At 43.8% G+C, this 27,293-nt stretch overlaps 1 protein-coding gene across 6 annotated transcripts in view; it reads right to left on the reverse strand.

Moving 5' to 3' along the window:
* Nucleotides 1-6,146: 6,146 nt before the first annotated feature.
* The window catches only part of CNTNAP2 (contactin associated protein 2), a 2,322,173-nt gene continuing 2,301,026 nt past the window's right edge, over nt 6,147-27,293 (reverse strand). For all 6 annotated transcript variants that reach the window (XM_086398240.1, XM_086398242.1, XM_086398243.1 and 3 more), the window contains 2 exons: nt 16,094-16,174; nt 6,147-11,305 (listed from right to left, as the gene is read on the reverse strand). In XM_086398240.1, coding sequence (XP_086254366.1) covers nt 11,106-11,305; nt 16,094-16,174 — 281 coding nt within the window. In that variant the 3' untranslated portion in view covers nt 6,147-11,105. The remainder of the gene's footprint in view (nt 11,306-16,093; nt 16,175-27,293) is intronic.

Below are 27,293 nucleotides of genomic sequence, written 5' to 3' on the forward strand. Positions count from 1 at the left end.
CTGCAGTGCAGGAGACCCAGGTTCGATTCCTGGGTCGGGAGGATCCCTTGGCGAAGGGAATGGCCACCCACTCTAGTATTCTTGCCTGGAGAATCCCATGGACAGAGGCAGCCTGGCGGGCTACAGTCCATGGGGTTGCAAGAGTTGGACACGACTTAGCAACTGAACCACCAAACCACCATCACAGACTCCTGAGTATTAGAGTTTTTTGTGTGTTATCTCCTGACTGCCTGATGGGATGGGTTTTGGAGAGAAGAGACTCATTTTCAGGGCTCAGAACTGTGCTTGGCACACTGCAAGCTGTAATAAATGTTTGCAGACTTGATTGAACAGCACACCTGCCACAGTTACACTTTGTACAAAGAGCACTCCCCCTTCCCTGCCCTGGGGGACTTTTAAATAATTTGTTTAATCAAGGTTTTTGTTTTAAACCAGGAAGTGACTTGGCTTGTTTCCTGGAATTGACTTAATCTCCCCACTTGTGATCTCATTTCTCACTTGGTTCAGCACGCCCCCTGTCCCCCATCCCAGAGGTCTTAGAAAAATGAGAACCTTTGGTCTTTGCTGTTGCCACAATATTGGTGTTTTTTGTTTTTGTTTTGACTGTTTCTTAATAGTTTCTTCTTCCAGCTTCGTAGGATACATGTGAAACAGAGTCCAAGCAAATATGATTACAAGCACATTTTTCTTATTCCTGGCTTTCCCTCTAACCCAGAGGACAGCCACAAAAAGGCCCACCTGCTTCTGACAAGCGTGGTTAGTAGATTAAACTCTGGCTGTGCATGTGTGTTCATGAGGATAACAGGGAATTTGCATTACAGAGGAATACCCACAGCCACATAAAGAATCTAGAGAGACAGGCAATACCACGGGCTGGGGCTGGGGATGGGCTATGAGGCTCTGTGGAAGGAAGGCATCCTTTACCTGAGTGTGGAGTGTGCCTCTGTCTGGCCTCTGGGGCCCTCTGAGGCTCTGCAAGAGTTTATGCGGAAAAAACCAAGAGGCAGCAGTAAAAGACAGGGCAGGAGTAAATTACAAACTGAGTTTTAGTCAAGATATGATTAAAGAAGTTACGAAAAAATGGCTCAGTGGGTTCACTGGGATGCCTGGTATTGTGAATAAATATGTCTCAAGATCTTCTCCCAAGTAACTGTCCAAAGGATGTCATTTCCTTTCTTTCCCCAATCCCCGCTAGTGTAAAGAGAGTGAAGTTTAATCTGGAACATGGAGAACCTGGTGGGTCAGAGGCAAAGAATCCACCTGCAACGCAGGAGATGCTAGTTCAAACCTTGATTCAGGAAGGTCCCCTGGAGAAGGACGTGGCACCCACTCCAGCATTCTTGCCTGGGGAATCCCCATGGACGGAGGAGCCTGGCGGGCTACAGTCCATGGGGTCCGAAGGGCTGGACATGACTGAGCAACTGAACAACAACAAAACATGTTGAGAATTTAGAGTTTTGATCAAGCAAGAAAGTTAACAGAAGTTGTAAATCACTCCCTTGCTTAAGAATCTGTCATGGCTTCTCATCACCTGTGGGATAAGCAGTTTGGCTTTAATTTGAGTCTCTCCATCCCGAGGTCCCTTTGCTTATCTCATATTCTTCCTGGTCAGTCCCAGCTAACTGTCCTCTGCTCTCACCAAGACCCTTTACCCTTCGCTTCCAAAACACGCCCCACTCTCACTCCCTGTGTGTGTTTCCCTGATGAAAATGCCCTTCTATTCAAGCTTACCCAGACCTAGTGGTCTTCCTGCTGGATCGTCCTCTGTTGAGTCCAGTTCACACTGATACATCCCTGTTCTGAAAGCAGGCATCCCCATTCCCAAAGACTGCTGGTGGAGTGTGAATTGGTGCCAATTGGAAAAAAAAAATCAAGAGCCTCATAAATGCTCATATCCACAGGGAGTGCTCAAAGGACTAAGAAAAACATCCGAAAAGCTATTCAGCCTCATTCATAATCAGTGTAATGCAAATCAAAGCAAATTAGATTAATATTCAGATAACACTTTCTACCTCTTCATTTGGCAGGTATGGAAAAATGCCAGGGCTTGGAGTCGATGAGGGCGTGTGGAGTGTCAATTGGTAAAATCTTTGGCAGGACCCCTTTGGCACTGTGAATGAAATATATATGCCAGTTGACAGAGAATCCCACCTCTAGGAATTTATCAGAAAGAGCGTGCATGCGTGCTCAGTTGCTAAGTCGAGTCCGACTCTTTGTGACCCTGTGGACTGCAGCCTGCCAGGCTCCTCGGTCCATGGAGTTCTCCAGGCAAGAATACTGGAGTGGGTGGCCGTTCCCTTCTCTACAACTGGCCCATGTGCCTTGTTACGGGCTGAGTTGTGTCCCCTAAAAAGATATACTGATGTTCTAACTTCTGAACCTGTGAACATGACTTGATTTGGTGCATCTCATGAATCAAAATGGTTACCTTAAACGTGGTATGAACAGTAAAGAAGACTAAATTTTAAACAGTTTGCACTAGTATATGAAGTGGCCCCAAAGTGCACCTGTGATGTCGATGTGATACCGCCCCCCCCCCCAATCTGTGCAGAGTTGACGTCACAGATGACAGCCAGTTTATCAGGGGACTGGCCCCATGGAGTGTCTCCTGGTGGCTGTGTCTGGACGTGGCCAAGGAGGCAATCCACACACAGTCAAGTAATCTCATCACATGACCCAGTGTCTGCTATTCGTTCCTTTGCCTCAATTCTCCCAGAAAATAGTTGTCTTCCTGAGAAGACTCTCTCCCCCCAAATCAATCACCTAACACAGTACAGGTGTCAAGGCAAAGCCTTTTGATCCAGAATAAATTCAGTTACCTGCTTTGCTCCATTGGCTGGTTTCATATTAAGCCGATTCACATTAACTCATTTTTCTTTCCCATGTGTCCTGGGCTTGTATTTTATAAACCAGATGGGGACACCAATTAAACCAATTAAACACAGAGTTTGCCTCTGTGGTGCTTAAGCTGAGATTCGTAATGACAAGCCTGGCAGTCATCAATGTATCTGCTACACTTGCAGTGATTTAGAGGGATGGCTGTGGCTACCGCTTGGAATAAAAGTGAACAAACTCTATAAATTTAATTTAGAGGAGTTATACCGTGATCACCCAGAAACATTTAACAGAAGCTTCTTGTGTTTTTGTCAAAGCTGAGGGAGTGCTTCTTGCAAGATCTCTGGTTTAACCAGGAGTGCCTTTACAATGAGTACAGAATACGGCACCCTGCCCACTGGACCAGCTTCAGAACTAGCACTTGACTGGAAGAAGTGCTGTTCTGATCGACTCAGCAGGAGTGCACACCTTAATCCATTCACGAAGGAGCAGTCGGGCTGGGGGCACGTCATTGCTGGTGGGTCCGGAGTAGTTGGAGCAGCGAGGGGTCATCTTTCTTTCAAATCCTTGCAGAGGGGTCACTGTCTGTTTATCTGCAGAACCAGAGGGTGACGCCCCCGCCCCACCCCCGAGTTTCCTTCACTTCCACAATATAAGGAACATAATTGGATTTAAAAGAACAGAAACGCTCTGCTGTCATTCCCCTTCCACATTGTCTTTGTTCATCTGCTATTGCTTATTCATTGATAGATTGTATTAGAGGTTAGTTTCCTGCCGTCCGCTCATGCATCAGCCCTCTGCAGTCAGGATTTAATTGTGCTGCCTGGTGATGAGCTGCTGCTTCTCCTGGCCCCTCTCTCATCCCTCCAACTTCCGCTGGGCTGAGTCAAGCTGATGATAATCCTCAGATTTTTTTTCCTTTTAACCATCATCTATCTATGCTAGGTATCTCTTGTTTTGTTTTACTTTATTTCCATCCCATCCAAACTCCCACTTCCCTCATGACCATTCCGCAGGTGGACTAATGGCTATCATATTGTGTTTTCTATGTAACGTATTTTGTAGAATATATGTACATGGCTTCCCAGGTGGCGCTAGTGGTAAAGAACCTGTTTGCCAATGCAGGAGACATAAGAGATGCAGGTTCAATCCCCAGGTTGGGAAGATCCCCTGGAGGAGGAAATGGCAACCCACTCCAGTATTCTTGTGGAGAATCCCATGGACAGAGGAGCCTGGTGGGCTACAGTCCATAGGGTCACACAGAGTTGGACACAACTGAAGCGACTTAGCACGCACGCATATATGTACATATGTGTGTGCTCAGTGGTTCAGCCATGTCTGACTCCGTGTGACCCCATGGACTGCAGCCTGCCAGACTCCCCTGTCCATGGAATCTTCCAGGCAAGAACACTGGAGTCGGTTGCCATTTCCTCCTCCAGGGGAGCTTCCTGACCCAGGGATTGAACCTGTGTCTCCTGCATCGGCAGCCAGCTTCTTTACCACTGAGCCACCTGCAAAGTCCAAGCTCTTATCATACCGTTTTAATATTTTTCATGACTTCAAAGCTTGCCCTCGTGTTTCATTTTAACTCTTACCTTCCTAGACCTAAGAATTTTATCTTCCAACTTTCTTTTTGTGAACAGAAAATAAGTTCATGATTTTTGTCATCTTGGCCTTTTTCACCCCTGCCATGTCTTAATTTCCATTTTATAATTTGAATTTATCTATTTAGAAGAAATGAAACTTTCTCAAGCTTTGGTTCTAGGTACTCAAAAAAAAAAAAAAAAGTCTTCATTCTTTTGATAAAGACTTGGCATACCTGTTTACTTACCTGTCCCAAGAGATGTTAGTCATCATGTACCCAAAGACTGAATTAAGATGAATGGAAATGCAGAAAAAAAAGATAAAACCCAACTTTGCCTTCTCTTTCTGACAAAATTCCTTAAGCTTAGGTCCTTTGCAGGCATGTTGGTATGTTTGTGTGCTGGGGGGAGGGTTGTTGGTAGAAAGAAATCTTCCTGCTCAGGGATTATTTAGCCAGGTTTCTCTGAATTCATGGTCTTCAGAGTGACCAACGCAAGATGTGCATTTGTGAATGATAACTCATATAACGCGTGCTATAAAGACTTAGCTCTCAGACATAGGTTCTTTGGGGAGGACATAAACTCTCTAAAAATATTAACACAACTGTTTCCTCTATCGTGGGGTCTCAAAGAGTCTGACACGACTGAGCGACTGATCTGATCTGATCTGATTCCTCTATTCCAACCACCAGGCCATGTCATCACCGACAAAGAGAAAAACTGGGTGTTTCTTTAATTACCTCTCTGCGTGCATTTGTCCCTAATACTCTCTCCTCAGCTTCTCTACTTCCTATTCATTGAACAGATACTGCGTTCTGCAAAATAAAGTCACCGTCTTTCTGGACTTAGGGACTTCGGTGTCCTCACGGCTGATGGCAGAGGGACTAGGTGTGGGAAGAGGCAGGTGGTTCTCAGATGCCCCTGCTGCTGATGGTAAATCCTGAACGGGTCGGCTCATTCTTTTTAAAATTCGTTTGTTATGAACTTTTACAAGTACCGATTTTCCCGGGGGACTTTCTGACATTCTCCCGCACCTGTTGGATCACACTCCCAAAGCGGAATTATGACAAAGAAACTCAGGGCGCAGCACCTTCTAAATGGACCTCAGAGTTATTGCTATTGATTGGCCTTGGGAATTGCTGAAGCACAGAGAGGCTGGGCTTTTAACTGGAATTCACACTTCTTTGGTGTCCATTTCAAGGTTTCACTGAACATTGATCAGCAGGAAATGGCTTCCCAATGGTAAGTGAAGACTGGGCAATGTGAATAATAAGAACCGCAGCTCTTAATGTACAACAAGTGCATTTAGAACCATCTACGCCTCCAGACACATTGTAAATCCCGGTTACCTAGCTCACTGGCTGGGATCCATTTATCCATTATCCGGCGTTACACCCTCATCTCAAACTAGGCTCGGAATATATTCTGGACACCATGTAACTCTAACCACATTTAACCAAGCTGTGTAAATTAATCCAAAACATGAAGCCAATATGTACTAAGCTCCTTTTAAGAAAAATGGGTGGAGGGGAGGAGTTCACAGCAAATGAAGGTTAAGGAAGGCTGCATCCGTTTGAGACCTGTCTTTGGGGAGTGACTGTAACTGCACCGCTTTTAGAAAGATTACCTGCCAAAGAGATGTGTAGTTCAGTGCCTGGAACTTTCTTTGCTGAAAGGCTGAAACAGAGCTTCTAAGTAAAACAAGTGGAACAAAACACAAAGAATCGCTTTAAGGATAATTGAAACTATTTTGGACTTTTTTATTTATCAATCTGGTTTCTAATATAATTTTAGTTAAATGAAAGACATTCACAAAGAAGAGTAGGCATACATACATAATTTCCTTCTTCCATTCTAGTTTACATGCTGTTGCTTTTAGAGAGTGAAATTTCCTGGTTATTTCACAGGGATAGAAAGCCTAATTGACTTTACAGAGAGAATATTAGCCCAGCCTTTTCACAACTTCAACCTCTGCAGTTCACCATGTTCACTGAAAAAAAAAAACAAACCCAAAATACCCGACAAAACAAAACTTAGAATAAGTGACATTGAGAACTGTTTCTTGGCCTACAAGATGGGAGGAATCTCCATGTTTTGAGAACCATCTCAAAATCCAGCAATTGCTGTAAGTAAACGGAGACTCAGAAAATGGTGCAGCCCATCTAAGTAGACAGGCTCTTAAAGCACGTTTTCATCTGGAAAATAAACTCACAAGTGCCTGGTGAGTATTAATATCCATGTGCCCAGGTATCTTCATTACCTTCAGCCAGTCTTTGCTCCATGGGAGGTAAGCAACTTTTCAACATGGTTTTCCTATTTCATTGACCGTGAGCTGCACATATCAGTTGTATATATATATATATAAAATACTGCTATGAAATAAATTTAAAGTTTCCATCATGCAGGGTGTGTGCAGTTTAGCAGAGAGCCACTGGGCTATGTGAAATAGTCACATTAGCTGTTCATGTTTTCTTATTTATAAGCCATTTCAATCACATTGGGGCATGGTAAGCTGCAAGTCACATCACACCTAGGTGGGAACTTGGGGCTTTATACACAGGAGTTCTGGTTTCTCTGGCCCTTGGCTGTGTCGCATCTCCTGATGTTGACAGAAAAGCTCCCTGGCAGTCTCCCTGACTCTGAATCTAATGGTTGTACAACAATGCCTCATGTTTCCACACTCTTAGACTTGACTGCTTGGTTTCTTTTGAGATGACTTACAACCACTAGCTGGAAAGTAAGACTTCCAATAGGTCCACTGACTTGGCCGTTATGTTTGGGTTTCAAAGTATCTGCAGCCAAGGATCCATGGCACCTCCCCATTGTGTTATGAAGCAGATAAAAAACAGCTCTATCTTACATACAAGGCAAAGAGAAACAGAGAGGGTCAGCAACTTGGCTGAGGTCACAGAGCATGTCAGACAGAGAAAAGGGCTTGCACTCCATCAAGTGACTCTCAGGATCACTCTCACCAAAACATTTTAAAAATGGCATCCATTGGTCTTCAGCCCAAATCAGTTGGACACACTGTTCTACATGAGGCAGTTCTATTGGGACTAGCAATTTTGACCTATTTTTGGCTGGCTCATTTGGAATTCAGTTTAACAACTGTTGCCTTTCTCTTTGAAAACTGCTTGGGCAGGATGGTGAAAAGGAGGAAAAAATAGTAACAGCTTCCAATCAGGTACTGATCATTTGGAGATGTGAGATGTTAAGGGACCGTGAAAACGTTTACACCATAAGAGAAAGGAGAGAGTGAAAAAGAACACATGGAAGAACAGAAAACAACAGATGGAGAAAGAAGTAAGTTTCACACTGACACTGCATTTTCCTAACAGGGACATGTGCTTTTCCTTTGGAAGTTACTACGGTTTGTGTCGTTGTGCCCAACTCTCAGCGCCATCTAGTGGCTGCCCCACAGATGTTCAACAACAACATGAAATCTACTTTTGGGCTCACGCCAATTTCTTTTCCGAGCCTCAGAAATCCTGCTCCCGTAAGTAAAGGATGCTTGCTTGTCAAGCGCAGGGCAACAGGGAATTTTCCAACAAAAACTCTCAACTCTTGTCTCCAACTCAACAAAAACTCCCACACAACAGGTCTCTCTCTTTTTTCGAGCAGTTGCTTGAAAGCCACAAGGGGAAATGTTGTCTTTTATGCTAAGAAGGGCCAGAGAAGAGCTTAAGAATATAACTTCTTACCTCCCGAGCTAGCTTCCTTGAGCTCAAGGGAATACCCTGAGAGCTCAGACTGGCACTGATTTTGCATTCATTCAAAGTCTCTAATCCTAGCAACTCAAAACAGAGATGCTTGGTTTGTACACAGAAGATGTTTCCTGCACGAACAATCCAGGATCAATCATCAGCTGCCCCTGAAACTTTAAAAAAAACCTCTTATTTAAAGGAAACTTTGTTTTGTTCCGGTTATCACTGAAAGAGCTATCACTAGCCTCTTAGTGCTCTGCTGGTGAGCTGTTTGGATCAGCTTTGGCCGGATATGATTGACAAAGCAAGGCTGGGCACTGAGCTTGGGTCGTAATGTCATGGCTGCCTGAGGAGCTGGAAAGAAGAGGGCAGCATCCTTTTGTGCACATAAACAAAATTATTTAGCATTTAGAAGGTACTACATGTGGCCTTCGCAGATAGAGTCAGGGATCTGGGTGAAGACTGCAGTCCCATATTGGAGACGTCCAGCACGCATTTGGCACGTTACTTCACTACTTAATACCTTATCCACTGTGTTGTGTTCTGTCCACGGGCTGGGCTACTACCCGCTTTAGGGCAGAAACCATCTCAAATGATGCTGAGATGGGAGAAACACTGACCCCTACAGGCATCCTGGTGCCCTACGTTTGAAAATTTGGGGAGAAGTATTAGGTTTTATTTTACACTTTTCTGTGACAGGAAAAAGATAGAGAAGAGAAAGGGTAGGAACATTTTAGTTGAAGGGGATACGTTTGATTGTTTTCTTAATGATTTTGGAAAGAAAGGGAAAGTGCTCAGATAATGTATGTAGAATAAAACTGTCATGGGAAGTACAATAAATAACAAATTTCCATCTGGTGTTATTTGTCAAGTGTAAAAGTGATACCTGTCAAATAGGTTTTAAGAAATCAGAAACGTTTTAAAATATAAAGTTTAAAGTTTGCTTTTTCAATTTGACAATATAGAAAATAATCCTTAATGGGAGTCATCTTGGCCAAATTAATAATGTTTGTTTTCAATATGTCCTTGTAAATGTCACGTTTTTCTAATTAGTTACAATGAATGCTTTTCATGTTAAATGCATTTTAGGGAAGAATGATCAAGACTTTTAAATAAAGGGTGTTATGCTCATGCCTGAGGCCAGCAACTGTAAAAGGGCCTTAGAATTCCCTTTTGTTCTGTGACCTCGACTTAAATGTGGCTTAACTGGCCCACTGTCTCCTTGGGAATGTGCCAGGCACCGGTGCCAGGTGCAGTGAAGATAACACGTCCCATCACTCAAGAAACTGAGGTCCTCCAATAAGTTAGCTATCCTGAAGTGTCTTGAATACATCACCCAAACAAACTAGAATTTCCATTTTCTCAAGGTAGGCCACCTGACCAACAGTACCATTTTAACCTGATCTTACCTCCTTCCAGGAGGAGAAAGAAAAAAGTGTTATTTAATGCCTCAAAACGTTGGAGTCTAAGAAAATTTTAACATCCTTATTAAATCTAACAGCCTGAACTGTAATGATCATAAGTGTTAAAGAAATAACTTTTGTGTAATCTTCTTGTAAAATAAATACATGAAATTATTTTTTGGATGCTTCAATAGGAGAGTTGTCCCACTGGTCTACAGAAACAGTCAATTAGTTTTAAATAAATAGTTCCTTGCCGGAATTAGTTGATCAAGGCTCCTGAATAAGCTGAGGTCTGGCTGACCAGAGATGTCCATTCTCTGAGAAGCAACGGTCAGTTCCCAGGTTGTGATGAACCTGAACTTCAGATGTATCTGCCAAAGAAAGTCCCTGAATCATGGCCGTGCGTCTGTTTAGGATGGAATAATACATGGAGTAGATCAGTTAGAATAGGGCAGGATTTTCCACATAATTCCAGAATAATAGCAATAACAATCGCAATCACAACTTGGCTTTATTTTGGTCTGTCCATTCAGAGACACTGTCTGCTAGGGTCTTGTCACAGGCGCATAAAGACCAGATAAAGCAAAATAAGAAGAGCAACCTAACTTCAGCATTCTCTAAGAAGTGTCCACACTCCTGCTACCAACTATAAAAGACACAGAGCCAACACATCTCAACATCTGGCTCTAATTCCTCACCATGGTGCTTACACACACATACAATCTAACCTAGTATCTTGTAGGTAAAGCAGAGGGAAATCCCTTTGTCTTGGCTGATCACCAGGTATTGTAGCTGACAGTTATAGACACCGGATAGGTCTAAGACTACAGATGAGGAGCGGTGTAATCGCGTAGACTCTGATCCAAAGTAAAACCCGCGATCCAATAGGGGACTGCTTCCCCTGGGTCTGAAAGCTTCTCTGGGTTGTCCTGATGGTTCTATCACACAGGAGGGACCGCACCCCTCTGCCTCCAGTGGGAACTCTCAGAGAACCGGCACACACTGAGGTCTCTCTGAAAACTGGTAAATCACAGCCCCTTCCTTTCTTTTTCCAATTCACAGGACATCAAAGAAATATCTTATGAACACTAACTAGTTACTACCACAGCCCATCAGAGGCTGACTCTATGCAAAAAGAAGAAAACGCGGGAGGCCGTGTACATGTGCATCAACGTTTCTCCAGGAAAAATACCCACGTTCTAAGGGGGCTGAAAATTGTAGAAAACGGGCCCTGTTCCTGTGGGTTTTCAGAACACCTCTCTAAACACACACAAAATATTCGACAGATAGTACCTACAAATGTTGACCACTGCTTAAACTCTAAAAGCAGTTTTTGTATTATTTTGTTTTGATACAGAAGGGGAAACTCAGCTATAAAGAAATATCAAAAAGTTTTTTTTTTTTTTTTTGTGGCCGTCAGTCTCCAGGAGTTTGCGGTCGCTTGCCTCCCCAGCTTGTGCTGATATCTGCAGGGTGTGCTCAGGGGTACGAAGTAGGGTGCTTCCGTCCATTGCCCTCCTCCCTCGTCACGCTCCCCCCCCTCCCTCGCCCCCCACTTCCCGGAGCCAAAGAGCCGCCCCTCAGATGAGCCATTCCTTTTTGCTCTCGTCGATGGTCTCTGTGAAGTTGGGGTCGTTGTTCATGATGGCGGCGTCGGCGCTCTCGGCGGACTCCGCGCCCTTCGCCTCGTTGGTGTGGTAGGTGCCCTTGTGACGGAACATGTAGCGAATGAGGAAGACCAAGGTGCAGAGGATGGTGAAGATGACCACGGCAATGACCCCTGGGGGACACAGGACAGAGGGGCGAGAGGTTAAGCGCGGCCCGAGGAGCCCGCCGGCCCCGCCCCTCTTCCCCATGGCTCCGTCAAGGAGCCTCTCCCGCAGGAGACTCGGAACTCCCGAACGACGAAAACCCACAGCGCCGGAGGGGAGGAGGAGACGGTTTCCACAGGTATATTTGGAGATTTCAACACTTTCCTCCTAGGAGTTGACTGAACGATGAAACAGAAAATCAGGAAGCCTTCAGAAGACCTCAAAAACACTGTTAACGAACTTGACCTAAGGAGTAACACCAGACCTACACGTCTGTCTTAGAGGAGAAGGATATACCACTCAACTCGTTTTATGAGGCCAGAATTATCCTGACACTATTACCAGACAAACACACTACAAGGAAATGATGGAGCAGTGTCTCTCCTAAATAAAACTGTAGCAAATCAAACCCAGCAATATGTAAAGCGGAACAGATTATAACAAAAATGGTATTAATTCTAGGAAGGTAAGATCGAGTTAACATTTAAAAATAAAGCAATGTAATTTACCACATTAAGGAAATAAAGGAGAAAAATCTTTATCAATAAATGCACATGACTAAAAAAGAAATATGAGAAATTTCAACACCCATTTATCATGAAGCCTCTCAGGAAACTATCAATAGAAAGAAAATTTCAACCTTGAAAAAGGGCATCTTTGAGAAATCTGCAGCTAATATTTCTTTTAATAGTGAAAGATTAAACACATTCATCCTAAAATACGGAAAAATGCAAGAGTGTCAACTCTTATCACCTTAACTCATGACTGTACTAAAAGTTCTAGACAGTGGAGTAAAATAAAAAGAAACAAAAAGTGCACCGATTGAGGAGAACTCTATTCTCAGATGACAGGATTGTCTATGTAGAAAATACTAAGGAATATACAAAAAAAAGTTGCTGGAACTAACAGTAAATTTAGTAAGGTGAAATTTATATTTTTATATATTAGCATGAAATACTTGGAAATGAAAGTAATAAAATAGTGCCACTTAGAAAGAACACAACTGTTCAAGACTGTGCACTGAAAAATCATAAAACCTTGCTGAGACAAACTAAAGAAGGCCTAAATAAATGGATGCATATACCATATTTCAATGTCAATATTGTCAACCTGTTCATTTATAGATTTAATGCTATCCAATGAAAATAGTAGCAATTTTTTTTGTAGAAATATATAAGCTGATTCTAAATTTTGTATGGCAATTGCAAAGGACCCAGAACAGTCAAAATAGTTTAAAAAAAAAAAAAAGAAATGATTGTAGAACTTACATTGCTTATTTCAAGACTTACTTTAAAGATACAGTAATAAAGTTAGAGCAATATTGGCCAAAGAAAGATATGTAAATCAACAAAACAGAATAGAGTCCAGAAAAAAGACATACAAATATACAGACAATTGATTTTTGACAAAAGTAACATGGAAATTAAATTGGAAAAAAAATAATCTTTTCAACAAGTGATCTCACAATAATTAGATATTTGTTTGGCAAATGATTTTTGACTTTTATTTCATACTATATTAACTCAAAGTAACTATGTGTATGTGTTAGTCGCTCAGCTGTGTCCAGCTATTTGTGACCCCACAGACTCTAGGCCACCAGGCTCCTCTGTCCATGGGGATTCTCCAGGCAAGAATACTGGAGTGGGTTGCCATTTCCTTCTCCAGTTGATCTTCCCAACCCAGGGATCAAACCTGGGTCTCCCACATTGCAGGCAGATTCTTTACCATCTGAGCCACCAGGGAAGCCCCCCCAAAGTGATTATAGACTGAATAATTAAAAGCTATCAAACTTCTGAGAAAATCTTTACAACCTTGGGGTTGGCAGGTTTTTAGAAAGGATTAAAAAATATCACAAACTGTAAAAAGGTTAGAAAGTTGGACTTTATAAAAATTAAAATCTCCTGCTTTTCAAAAACTACCACTAAGAAAATGAAACAATGAGAATGCAAGAAGAACTCTTACAACTCAATATAAAGAGGTCAGACAATCCAATTAAAAGAGGAGAAAGATTTAAATAGACACGTCACAAAAGATTTGCAAACAGTGATAAGCATGGAAAAAGATGCTCATAAGTCATCATATAGTTGCACATTAAAACCTCAGTGAGGGGGCTTTATTGGCAGCTCAGTGGTGGAGAATCCACCTGCCAATGCAAGAGACACAGGTTTGATCCCTGGGCCAGGAAGATCCCTCGTGCTGTGGAGCAACGAGGCCTGTGTGCCACAACTACTGAGCCTGTGCTCTAGAGCCTGGGGGCTGCAACTGCTGAGCCACATGCCACAGCTGCTGAAGCTGGAGCGCCCTAGAGCCTGTGCTCTGCAACAAGAGAAGCTACCACAGTGAGAAGCCCATGCACTGCAACTAGACAGCAGCCCTGCCGCCGCCCCCCCCCGCCAACCAGAGAAAAGCCTGTGCAGCAACGAAGACCCAGCACACCCATAAATAAATAAAATTAAAAACAAAAATATACTATCAACAGAAAACGACTATTAAAAACAAACAAGGCACAGTGAGTTACCACCGCTCATCAACGAGATGGCTACAGAGAATGACAGTGCCAAGTGTTGGCAAGACTGTGAAGCAATTTGACCTCTCAGATATTGCTTATGGAAGCATAAAATGGTTCAACCATTTTGGAAAACTATATGGCAATTTCCTATAAAGTTAAATATCTACAATAACCCCGCAATTATACTCCTAGGAATTACCAGAGAAACTAAAACTTTTGTTTACAAAGGCCAGAACTTGGACAAGAATATTCACAGCAGCTTTTGTCCAAACAGCCCAAGCCTGGAAACAAACCAAACATCTATCAGCAGGTGAGGAGATAAAGCAAACTCTCCTTCATTCATACAAAGGAATACAACTTGGCAGTAAAAATAAACAGACCACTGGTAATACAACAGTGTCAACAGATTCTCAAAAACACATTGAGGGAAAGAAGGCACAACAGATTACATACTATGTGATTCCATTTCTGTGAAACCCTAAAAAGAGGCAAAAGAAATCCACGTGACAAAGGCAAGTGGAGTGGGGGACGGGTGAATTACAAAGGGATACAAGAGAACTTTTAGTGGGTGGAGATGTTCTGTGTCTTGATTGTGGCTGTGGTTATACGAATACGTTGGAGAAGGAAACGGAAACCCGCTCTAGTATTCTTGGCTGGAGAATTCCATGGACAGAGGAGCCTGGTGGGCTGCAGAAGGGGTCGCAAAGAGTCAGATGCGACTGAGCGACTAACACTATAGGCATATGTGTTTGTCAAAAGTCATGACGTGTTACATTTAAGTAAGTGCATTGCTACTGCTAAGTCACTTCAGTCGTGTCCGACTCTGTGTGATCCCATAGATGGCAGCCCACCAGGCTCCCCGTCCCTGGGATTCTCCAGGCAAGAACACTGGAGTGGTTGCCATTTCCTTCTCCAATGCCTGAAAGTGAAAAGTGAAAGTGAAGTTGCTCAGTCGTATCCGACTCTTAGCGACCCCATGGACTGCAGCCCACCAGGTTCCTCCATCCATGGGATTTTCCAGGCAAGAGTACTGGAGTGGGGTGCCAAAATAAGTGCATATTATGCTTCAATAAAGTTGATATTAAAAAAGCAAAATAATGAGGATAAGGATTATACCAGAACTCTGAACAATGTGATTTAAGCACCATTCCTGAACGTATTTGGGCTTCCAGGCGGCTCAGTGGGTAAAGAATCTGCCTGCAATGCAGGAGACACAGGAGACGCAGGTTCGATCCCAGGGTTCAGATGATCCCCTGGAGGAGGAAATGGCAACCCACTCCAGTATTCTTGCCTGGAGAATCCCACAGACAGAGGAGAATGGTGGGCTACAACCCATAGGGTCGCAAAGAGTTGGACACGAGTGAAGCAACCTATCATGCACGCACACAGGCTCGGAATGTATCGGGATTCTCCAGGCAAGAATACTGGAGTGGGCTGCCATTTCCTTCTCCAAGGGATCTTTGCAACCCAGGGATCGAACCCGAGTCTCCTGCATTGCAGACAGACGCTTTATCGTCTGAGCCGCCAGGGAAGCCCTGTAATTTAATAGTCACATATATATAGGTGTCCACTTTCTTTCTGTGGAAAATAAACCTACTGACTAAGCTGAGTTGATTGGCTGAGTTTAAAATCCTTCATATGCTTAACAGTATTAGCTGTCCTCAGAGAGACAGGAAACATCTTTATAAAATAAGGCGGAAGCAGAGAGAGAAGGCGGCAAAGGTGATATTTACTGATCCAAACACGAGGAACTATACTAGGAGAGTCAAACTATTATGCAGGTTTCTGTGGTGGGAAGAAAAGCCTGGAATATTCAGATACTCTGGCTTATTAATGGTCTGATAATTTTTATTAAGATAACTGAAACCAGACTGGCATAGTCCTTCCCATTTTTGTAGCAAGCTACTCTGGATCATTTGGGATGCAAGAGGATGATGAGGGCAAAAACAGATGTCCTGGCTGTTGCCATGTCATGTTGCCATGACAGCCTGCTTGTGTATTCAGATGCTGGCTAGCTTCCTAATACTACTGTTCTTTTCCTTTTTTTAAATAATAAGTCAGCATTTAAAAAGAGCCAAGTTACACTTATCAGTTTCTCCACATCTGTACTTCTCAATCTTCAGCCATATTTAAACAGCAAAATAAATAAAGTACAAGTCTAGATGACTCCTTTTCCTCTGGATGATGCTTTTATTGAAAATGACCACTCCCCACAAGTGAGGAAGCGCCTGTCCTGTGCGTCACCTACCTCCGATGATGGCCGAGTTTCTGTTGACTCCATTTCTTATGGCCTGGCCTTGTCCTGGGCTATACGGAAAATCAGCACTGGCTGTAGAGGAAGAGATAAAAAGTCATGTATATCATTTATCCCGGATAATCTGATATATCTATTTTTTCATAAAATCCTTCAACACTGCCTGTTTTCCCAAATGAGACCTCTGTTTCATTTAAACCCATTTTGCTATTGTTGCCCACAAGAATCACAGCCACCTCAATGCCTGCTGTTTTCCTTTGTACACGGCCCAGACGAGCACTATATCTCCTTGGGAGGAATATTAAAAAGTTTAGAACAACCTGAGCAGGACTGTCGGTTGTCGGTTCCACTGACAGACAAGTTGAGAATACTTCTTCTTAAGTTTGGCTGAAATCTGCCTCCCAGCCACTTTGATCCCTTTCACAACTGATGGAGTTGGGTATGTTTGCTGATGAGCTTTGTAGAACTTACAGTATTAGTTTAATAAGTAATTGTTAAAAATTTTTAAAAAATTAAAGTATCAAAGTGAAAGTCGCTCAGTTGGGTCTGACTCTTTGCAACCCCATGGACTATACAGTCCATGGAATTCTTCAGGCCAGAATCCTGGAGTGGGTAGCCTTTCCTTTCTCCAGGGTATCTTAACAACCCAGGAATCAAACCCAGGTCTCCTGCATTGCAGGCTGATTCTTTATCAGCTGAGCCACGAGGGAAGCCCAAGAATACTGGAGTGGGTAGCATATCCCTTCTCTCGGAGAAGGCAATGGCACCCCACTCCAGTACTCTTGCCTGGAAAATCCCATGGGCGGAGGAGCCTGGTAGGCTGCAGTCCATGGGATCGCTAAGAGTCGGGCACGACTGAGCCACTTCACTTTCACTTTTCACTTTCATGCATTGGAGAAGGAAATGGCAACCCACTCCAGTGTTCTTGCCTGGAGAATCCCAGGGATGGGGGAGCCTGGTGGCCTGCCGTCTATGGGTTCGCACAGAGTCCGACATGACTGAAGTGACTTAGCAGCAGCAGCAGCATATCCCTTCTCTAGGGGATATTCCTGTCCCAGGAATCGAACCAGGGTCTCCTGCATTGCAGGCAGATTCTTTACTAACTGAGCTATGAGGGAAACAAACTGAAGTATAGTTGATATAAAATATTACATGCTACAGGTGTACCATATAGTGATTCACAAGGTTTAAAGGCTATATTCCATTTATAGTTATTATAAACTATTGGATATATTCCCTATGTTGTACAGTCAATCCTTGTAGTATTATATGTAATATTTATACATAATAGTTCATACCTCTTGACACTCTACACTTGTACCGCTCCCCCATGCCCTCTTCCCACTAGTAACCACTAGTTTGTTCTATACACTTGTGAGTCTGCTTCTTTTTTGTCATTTCACTAGTTTGTTGGGTTCTTTAGGTTCCGTGTATAAGTGACATCATACAGTCTTTGCCTTTCTCTAATTTACTTCACTTCACTTAGTACCTTTTAGTCCACCAACGCTGTTGCAAATTTTCATTCTTTTTACGGCTGAGTAGTATTCCATCGTACATCTGGACTACACCTTCTTTATCTAATCATCTGTGCATGACACTTAGGTTGCTTCCATATCTTGGCTATTGTAAATAATACTGCCATAAGACGCTGCGGTGTATGCATCTTTTTGAATTAGTGTTTTTGTTTTAAAAAGGAATCATGTATTTAAACAAGTATCTTATGTGGCTCCAGTAAAATACTGTATGCTGTAGGAATTTGTTAGGGGATAATATCTCCTAAATGTTGGGAAGAATATTAACTGCCTAATAACTTTTCTATTTCTGAACCTATTTCAACAAATCTTTGCAGCATGCCTACCATGTGTCAGCTGCCATTCTAAGTGCTGGGGATATAGAGCAAAGAGTAAAAAAGATGAAAATTGTTATTAATGAGAACTTTTCATGCCTCACTGAAGAATTTGGTTTATATAGTCAAAATACTAACCTGGAGCATGGATGTGATTTTAGTTATGACCCTGTCTATGTATAGTGACTTGCCTGAAATGACAGTGCAGCTTCCATGTTGTAACTCACACACTCAGTGCACACAGTAAGATTTGGTTATCAATACACATATTCCCTGAGGCCAACCACCCTTCAAAGACGGAGTGGTGCTTTTCAAGAAAAAGGCTTGAATTTTCACTGCTCATCTTGGGCGTAGTTCCAAGGTCTTCTGAAGTTGTATTTACCCTTCTCTGAACTCCAGTATTTGGGCCACCTCATGCGAAGAGTTGACTCATTAGAAAAGACTCTGATGCTGGGAGGGATTGGGGGCAGGAGGAGAAGGGGACGACAGAGGATGAGATGGCTGGATGGCATCACTGACTCGATGGATGTGAGTCTGAGGGAACTCTGGGAGTTGGTGATGGACAGGGAGGCCTGGCGTGCTGCGATTCATGGGGTCACAAAGAGTCGGACACGAACTGAACTGAACTGAACACTGTTTGGCCCATGTCCTTCTAAAAAGTCAAAAGCTTAATAGCTTGTAAATGGCCTAGCTGGAATTAATACCAAGGCAGCATTAATTCCAAAGTCAATGGTCTTTCCTATATTACCTTTCAAGGGCTAGAATGACACAGACAGGTCAGCTGTTGAGAAAACCCCAGCTGTCCGACAGTTCAGCTCAGGTAGGACCCATGGAAGGAAGAACTAGTTTTAGGATATGAGGTAGAAAGACTTATTTTGTTTGGACACACTAACTTGAAGTGCCTACAGAACACCCAGTGGCGACATCTACCAGGCATTCGAGCAGTCTGCGAGTGTCATGTTTCTCCTCTCCTTTCAATAAACACAGAAATCTCCTGACCATTAAAAAATATACAGCTTCAAAATATACTTAATAACAAAAAAAAATTACAGTGTCAATTCTGTCATTATTCTGTTGTGTGGTATTCACGATACTACAAGACCGTTTGCTCTTCTGCTTCAGGTAAAACGGATGGTGGAACACAGCATGGTTCCTGCCTGAAAGAGCTTTGCACCCTTGGCCACAAAACTGCAGAAAAACACAGATGCTTAGAGACCCTGACAACCTCTCTCTGTTCTCTTGTGCTGTTGTTGCTCAGTCATGTCCGACTCTTTCCAACCCCGGGGACTGTAGCCCGCCAGGCTCCTCTGTCCATGGGATTCTCCAGGCAAGAACACTGGAGTGGGTTGCCACTTCCTTCCCTACTGGTTCTCTTGAAGTTACTGACATAAACAGTAGGGAAAGGTACGGATATGACTTGAACTCCTTGACATCGGGCGGAAGGTTTCCCTTGAGCTTCTCTTGCTTCTTCCCTCATTGAGTCACTTTTCCCACTCACCCTTCGAGGCACATGGAGTTCTGGTGCTTCAGGGGGATGTGTCTTTGCTCCTCCATGTGACATGCTTTGTCAGGAAACCTGGTTGTCTTTCTTCTCTTTGTCTCTTAAATCTTACCACTTTCCTGAAACCATTCTGAGCCACTCCAGATGAATCATCTGTCCTCTTTTCAATGGCTATCATCTTAATTCTTGTCACTCCATACATGGTATTCATACATTCATACATGGTATTCATCTTCTTAAAGGCAGGGGCCAATCTTAATTATATTTGCAGTCCCAATGACAAGTAGCAGAGCTAATTGGATCAAACTGCCAACATCTGCTAGATCATCGAAAAAGCAAGAGAATACCAGAAAAACATCTACTTTTGCTTTATTGATTACACCAAAGTCTTTGACTGTGTAGACCACAACAAACTGTGGAAAATTCTTCAAGAGATGGAATACCAGACCACCTTACCTGCCTCTTGAGAAACCTATATGCAGGTCAAAAAGCAACAGTTAGAACCGGACACAGAACAAGAAGACTGGTTCCAAATTGGGAAAGGAGTACGTCAAGGCTGTATATTGTCACCCTGCTTATTTGACTTATATGTAGAGTACATCATGAGAAATGCTGGACTAGATAAAGCACAAGCTAGAATCAAGATTGCCGGGAGAAATATCAATAACCTCAGATATGCAGATGACACCACCCTTATGGCAGAAAGTGAAGAGGAACTAAAGAGCCTCTTGATGAAAATGAAAGAGGAGAGTGAATGAGCTGGCTTAAAATTCAACACTTAAAATATGAAGATCATGGTATCTGGTTCCATCATGTCATGGCAAATAGATGGGGAAATAATGGAAACAGTGTCAGACTTTATTTTCTTGGGCTCCAAAATCACTGCAGATGGTGACTGCAGCCATGAAATAAAAAGACGCTTGCTCCTTGGAAGAAAAGCTATGACCAACCTAGACAGCACTTTAAAAACCAGAGACATTACTTTGCCAACAAAGGTTCATCTAGTCAGAGCTATGGTTTTTCCAGTGGTCATGTATGGATTTGAGAGTTGGACTATAAATAAGCTGAGAACCAAAGAACTGATGCTTTTAAACTGTGGTGTTGGAGAAGACTCTTGAGTCCCTTGAACTTCAAGGAGATACAACCAGTCCATCCTAAAGGAAATCAGTCCTGAAAATTCATTGGAAGTACTGATGCTGAAGCTGCAACTCCAATAATTTGGCCACCTGATGTGAAGAACTGGCATCATGGACATGAGTTTGACCTACTCTGGGAGTTGGTGACAGACAGGGAAGCCTGGATTGCTGCAGTCCATGGGGTCACAAAGAGTTGGACACAACTGAGCAACTGAACTGAACTGACTGGTATAATTAAAATCAGTCCATTAAGAGGTATGCAAACATTTGCATGAAAAAAGACTGTAGCTCTCCAGGCTCCTCTGTCTATGGAATTCTCCAGGCAATACTGGAGTGGGTTGCTATTTCCTTCTCCAGGGGATCTTTTCAACCCAGGGATTGAACCTGGGTGTCCCATATTGTGGGCAGATTCTTTTACCATCTGAGGCACTTAGGGGAGCCAATAAAATCTCCTATGCAATTTTGGAAGTCAGCTGCCTAGACTCAATTCCACCCTTAAAGCAAAGCAGTATTCTTACTCTTCCTAACAGAGGAAAGGAACATATTGAATACAGAAAAGCTCCTAATAATTTCTGTGTCTGCTAGTTTGGTTATTATCAGAAAAAAATCAGTGGAGAACCCCAGGTCCCAGAGAAATTCAAGGGGAGGCTCCTGTGTCTGCATGAACATGCCTGTTTTCATGGCTTTGTTTATAACTTGAGCTTGCTTCTCCAAATGCATGTAAGTGCCTATTCCCTGGAGGCAAATCCATTTCATCCTGGCATGCAGACTGATATGCTACTTTGATAGATATATTTCAGATGATTTCATTGTAACTGTTCTTTCCCCTGGGTACTAACATCCTCTTAGAATGCACATAGAGGAACACAGAGGCCAAGAGACACTGATGAGGCCAAACCACAAACCTCATTCTGCTACCAATTTTTATGCCCTCCCACTCCCACCCAAGTTTGCTGCAAGAGCCATTTGAGTGGTGCTAGAGTATCAAGGAACCTATCCATATTTTGGGAAATATCATGAGTAGGTTCAAAGTAGACTTTAGACATTTAGTCTCAGGCCCAGACTTGCGTCAAACAGGCAAAGACTACATTCAATATACTTTTCTTCTGGATCCCTAAATGACACTTGTGGACAAAGAATGTCACCTGTCAAAGGATGTTGTGGCCATCAAACCATCAGCCGCCCCCATGCCCATCCCCACAGCGCACCCTGAGCGGATTCAGGCTGGAGAAAACAGGATACTGGCCCTAGAGAGTGAAGATGTAGATCAAAGGAATGATTTCTATCAACCCAGACTCTTGCATCTTCTCATACATAAAAAATGGCTAAATTCATTAATTTGAGATGTCTGGTTTTTCTTTAATGAATAGTAATCTTTTGATGTTCCAACTGCTTTCTTTGGTTGCAAAAAACTCCTATATATCCTGGCTCCTCCTCTACCTCTTTGGAGCAGTCTCTCAGAGCTACCTGAGAGTCTGTCTCCCGGACTTAAGTCCTCAGCATGTCCACCGCATAAAACATGGTTGCACACGGTTTTTTCAGTTGACACGCTACATGATAACACCAAAGTGTGGCGCTGTTCCACTCCAGTTTAGTGTCTCATGGAAACGTGTTTCTGCTCATTTCTGCCACACACATCCTGTTTGTCTGGTCATCTCCATTATGTTGATAGACCACGTTTCCCTTGACCCACCCTTCGATCTGTTCTCCTCCTCGCCTCCCTCAGCAGGGGACAGGCAGACATGTCGCTGCAGGAGCTGGTGACAGGGGATCCTTCTCCATGGACGAGCTTGTGAACCAGCCTGGCTGTGACCGCAGAGCCCACCGAGAAGGCTCACACCCTGAAACACACTCGGACACGGTCTCACGGACACTTCCACACACAGATGGCATTCCCTCCCATCACTGTTGTCTCTGTCTTACGCGTGGGAAGGGAAACCAGCTCACAGTTCAGCACTTTCCCTGCCCCTAACTTCAAGTGGGGGCAGGAAGGGACAAACACACACTTTGTAAGAGCCGGCCTGGGGGAGCTGTTCCTTGTAATCTGTAAAATGGTCAGAAATTAGGACCGGGTGAGTGAAAACACACCTTTTTGCACCCAAAGAACAGAAACCAGGAATGTTTGATTCTATTTCTAAAGGCCCTTGCCTGCCCTTTGCTACGTTCCAGGAAGACTTCATCAGGAAAGTGAAAGTCTACGCCTCACCCCCTCTATCTACGGCTGGCAGGGCGAGGGTGCTGGTTCTGAGCCCACCTTGTGTCTGAACCAGGTGAGGGGCGTGGCCTCACAAAGCCCCGCCCCCCAACTATCACGCAGGTTGTTTACAGGTGACCGACGTGTGGTGAAGCTCTGAGTTTTAGGACTGTGTGAGATCACTCATCTTTTGGATCCACTCTCCTCACACATAAAACTCTCTGGGGCCCAAAAGAGCAAGCGGTTGGTTGGCTGGCTGTGGTAGAGTCAGCCTAGGACTGCCTTTCACTGTGAGGCACAAGAAGTAAATTGACGTGAAATTCAGATTTGGAGAGCCTGCTGTTCAGGAAACAATAGCATTTCCTACAGTCAGGCACTGTTTTAAGTCCTTTTCAAGGATTCGCTCATTTCATCCTCCTGTGAACCTTGTGAGGCTGGGGTTTGCATCCCATTTTGGAGGCTAAAAACTTGGCTGGGGTCCCACGAACAAGAAGTGGTGGAACCAAGGTCTGAACCCAGGAAACTGGCTCCAGAAGCCACTTACAAGGAACTACGCTGAACTGATGAGAAGCAGGGGGCCAGCCTGGCTCTATCAATTCATCACCGTCGTCAAGGTGGCCAGCTAACTCAGCCCAGTGGTTTCTCCGTGGTTGGTGGGCTGTCTGGTGAGGCCAAAGATGTCGAAAAGCTTCTGACTGCACTTGTCTGGCTGCGAAAGTGAGTGTGCAAGGCCTTTTATCTGACAAAGATAATTCCACGTAATGACAGCATCAGCTGAACAATGTGATAAATTAAGAGCTCTGAACCAACATCGTAAGAGGAACAGAAAGCCAGTACCCCAGATACAATTCCATCATGGACCTAAACAGCCTAGCGAGGATGGTTAGCACCCTTGCAACGACACGTGGGAAATCATGAATAGCACTAATTGTGCTTTAAAACATTACTGTCCGATTATAATTTTGATTGCTTTTATAGAATGTGAAAAATTAAGAGAGGATGTTTCAAGCCAGGTACTTAAGCACAATAAGCTGTTTTAAAAGACAGTTGTAAGAACAGAATATTGAAAAGAGATTTAAATTCTTTAGCCTCTAATTTCTTGCTTGTCTCACTGAGTAGGTAGGGAGAAAAAGGGCCAGTGAAGCTTTCAATTTAAAAAAATACAGAATATAAACAAGGTAGCTGTGATTCTTATTTACTAAATTTCAAAATATGTAAAACTGTAGACTTTAGCTTAGAAGCCAACTGCAAATAAAACACATATTTAAATGCATACAAAAATAAATTGAGATTATCAAACAGAAAATGCCCCCAAATGAAAGGTACTAAAAGCTTCAGGTTGTCACATACCAGGGACAAAAAAATTAGATAGTAGCTGACATCTAGAGAAAATATTGCCATGGAAACCACTTGGGCTTCAGCCTCTAATGGGGCAATTTGAGATACTTTAACAAAACTGCTGCTATTAATTATAATTTAATTTAAATTGCAACATTCTTTTTGTAGTGGAGTCTGGGCTCGATGAGGCAAATATGTCTTTGTTCTTCCAGCGTCTTTGTTTCCTTTCACTTTACGCACTTTCCTCAAATCTGAGCTCTGTGGCAGAAAATTCTTTTTTCAAACTATTTGTTTTAGCCATTCACTGTTGACTGATATTTTAGAAACTGATATGAAAATCAACTGTTCTTCGCTAGGATGCTGAAGAGCTCAGGGGACAGGCTTTGTTTTAGGAGAGGCAATTTGTTGATCCCATTTTTCAGGAGGGAGAGATTTCTCAAGGTCAGCAGGCTTTTACTCAGGCAAGTGCTGTGTGGCAGGCCCTGGGCGAGCCTTGGTTTTGTGTTTCTACTGTACCTTTCCCCTCAATGTCTCCAGAACGACAACCAGACAGACTTTTAGAGCCCAAGTGGGGAAGAGATTATGAATTTTGGGGTTTGACTTGGAAAGGTAAACAAACCTTACATTTCTAGCTTCTTAAAAGAGCAGCTAAGGACTTTCTTGGTGGTCCAGTGGTTAAGAACCTGACTGCCAATGCAGGAGGCAACAAGGGTTCAATCCCTGGTCCAGGAAGATCCCTCGGGGCAACTAAGCCCATGCACCCCAACTACTGAAGTCCGCCTGCCCGCGAGAAGCCACTGCAATGAGAAGCCCGTGTGCCGCATCTAGAAAGTAGCCCTCGCTCCCCGCAACTAGAGGAAACCCAAGCGCGGCAGCCAGACACAGGGCAACCGGAAAAAAAAAAAAAAAGAGTGGCCAAGTGGCAGCTGCTTGCACGAGTGTTTCAGATCCAGTGACCAAGAGTTAATTAGGTGAAGGGAAATAGGATAAAGGAACTTGTCATCCTCTGCTATAGGTCTTGACTATTTAAATAATGCCAACTTTAAGGTGCTAAAAGAACAATCCGGTTTTACTAAATTCCTTCCTTCCATCCGTTTTTAAGCTGTCTCAGTTGCCTTTCGGGAAAGTGATCGATTGATACTCCCAAGGGAGGGTGACGGTGCGTTCTTCTGTCTGCTTAGCTATAAGGAGGCATCTGGGTTAGAAGCAGCTCATTATTGACTCAGACTCAACACAAGACAAGACATATGATGTCCTTTTCACACCAAAGATGTCTGGTTGTTTTTCATGTGGGCAAAGTGTCGCCTCTTTGGCATTTAATTCTAGTTGTTTCTAAGTCAGTTGTTGAAGCTCTGGCTGACTAATGTGGCAGGCACCGTGGATCATGGATCCTTATGACCCATAGTGCCTGCCACAGGGGCTGGTCTGTGACCTTGGCTAAAACATGGGATGGCACTTTCGTCAGAGCCATGTGGTTGGCTGGTACAAGGGTTGCCAGAACCAGCTTTTTGGGCTCACTAGGACGTTCTGTGCATCCTAGTGAAAGTCGCTCAGTCGTGTGTGACTCTTGGTGACCCCATGGACTATACAGTCCATGGAATTCTCTAGGCTAGAGTACTGGAGTGGGTAGCTGTTCCCTTCTCCAGGGGATCTTCCCAACCCAGGGATCGAACCCAGGTCTCCTGCATTGCAGGTGGGTTCTTTACCAGCTGAGCCACCAGGGAAGCCCTCAGTGTATCCTGCTGTAGAGCTAAGCCGAGCCTGGAAAGCCCAGCTCTGGGGCGTATGCAGCCTCTTCCTCCAAGAAGATGACTGCTCCATCGTGTGTGGGCCACCACTCCTTTCCCTCTGCCACCAGGTTTATAATCCATGTTGACATTAACAGGAAAGCAAGAAGGAGGAAGCGCAAATGTGGGGCATGTGACAAATCTGGGGAGTACCCTTTAAACCCCTTTCTGAGGGAAAAATCGAGTAGGGAAACGGCAACCCACTCCAATATTTTTGATGGAAGAATCCCGTGGACAGAGGAGCCCGGCAGACTCCAGTCCGTGTTGATGCAGAGTCGGCCACAACTGAGCGCATATACATCATCTGAGGGAAAATACGCTTCCAGGCTGCACGCAGCCCCCCGCCCCCCACCTCCAGGTGCCGGCACTCACACAGGCCCCCCAAGGTCAGGGAGGCAGCACCCCGGCCTTGAGTAAGCGGGAGGAGGGGGTTCGTTGGCCTTGAGTGGATCGCGCAGGCTTTGTCTTCTCTTGCATGCCTCATTCCAATGTGCCTTTAGGAGAAAACAAATGAACTGACTCCTAAGTGCTTCGGTTCAGAGCTTTCCAACTTGAAGGCTCAGACAAACCACCTGGGATCTGGTTAAGACACACGTTCGACGGCCTTGGGCTGGGAGCCTGTGTTGTGGGCTGCAGGGGAGCTTGAGTGTACATACCGCTCTTTGAGCAGCAGAGCTTTAATTGAGGCTCACGGTGGTTCACATCTCCTGCTGTTCCTGTGCCTGTGTGTTTAATGTGGTGCCTGAGAAGCAGCTGAAATGATTGCTTCTGAGACTTTTTTTTTTTTTTTTTTGAGGGACTGACTCCTTGTGTGCTTTTTAAATGAGAGGTATGACAGCACACCCCACACTGCCACTTCCTTTAACCCTATTTCTTTTGAGTCTTGTGAAAGCTACTACTAGGAACTCTGCTTTCATTTAGGAGGACAATTCTTTAGTATTAAATATTTTGAATGTAGAGTGGGGGAATCTATTACTGATCAATATTCAGAGCTAAGAAAAAACCTGTTTGTGCGTGTGTGCTCAGTCATTTCTGACTCCGTGACCCCATGGACTATAGCCCACCAGGACCCTCTGTCCATGAGAGTCTCCAGGCAAGAATACTGGATTGGGTTGCCATGCCCTCCTCCGGGGCATCATCCCAATGCTGGGATCAAATCCCTGTCTAGTGAGTCTCCTGCATTGGCGGGTGGGTTCTGTACCACTGAGCCACCTGGGAAGCCCTATCACCAAGGAGTTTAATAAATGATTATCTTAGACAAGTCCTTGGAGACCTTTTCTGGTTTAAAACACCTGATTCTCTAAAGCGGGTGTATCAGGGAGGAAAAATATTTCTGTAAGCAGCTTTTGGCAGGAAGAGCTCTTTGCTGGAGGCCCCTTTTGTCTTGTCACT

The sequence above is a fragment of the Bos grunniens genome, chromosome 4 (assembly GCF_055505025.1).
Source record: "Bos grunniens cultivar Pamir isolate PY7600 chromosome 4, Bosgru_T2T1.0, whole genome shotgun sequence".
Lineage (NCBI taxonomy): Eukaryota > Metazoa > Chordata > Mammalia > Artiodactyla > Bovidae > Bos > Bos grunniens.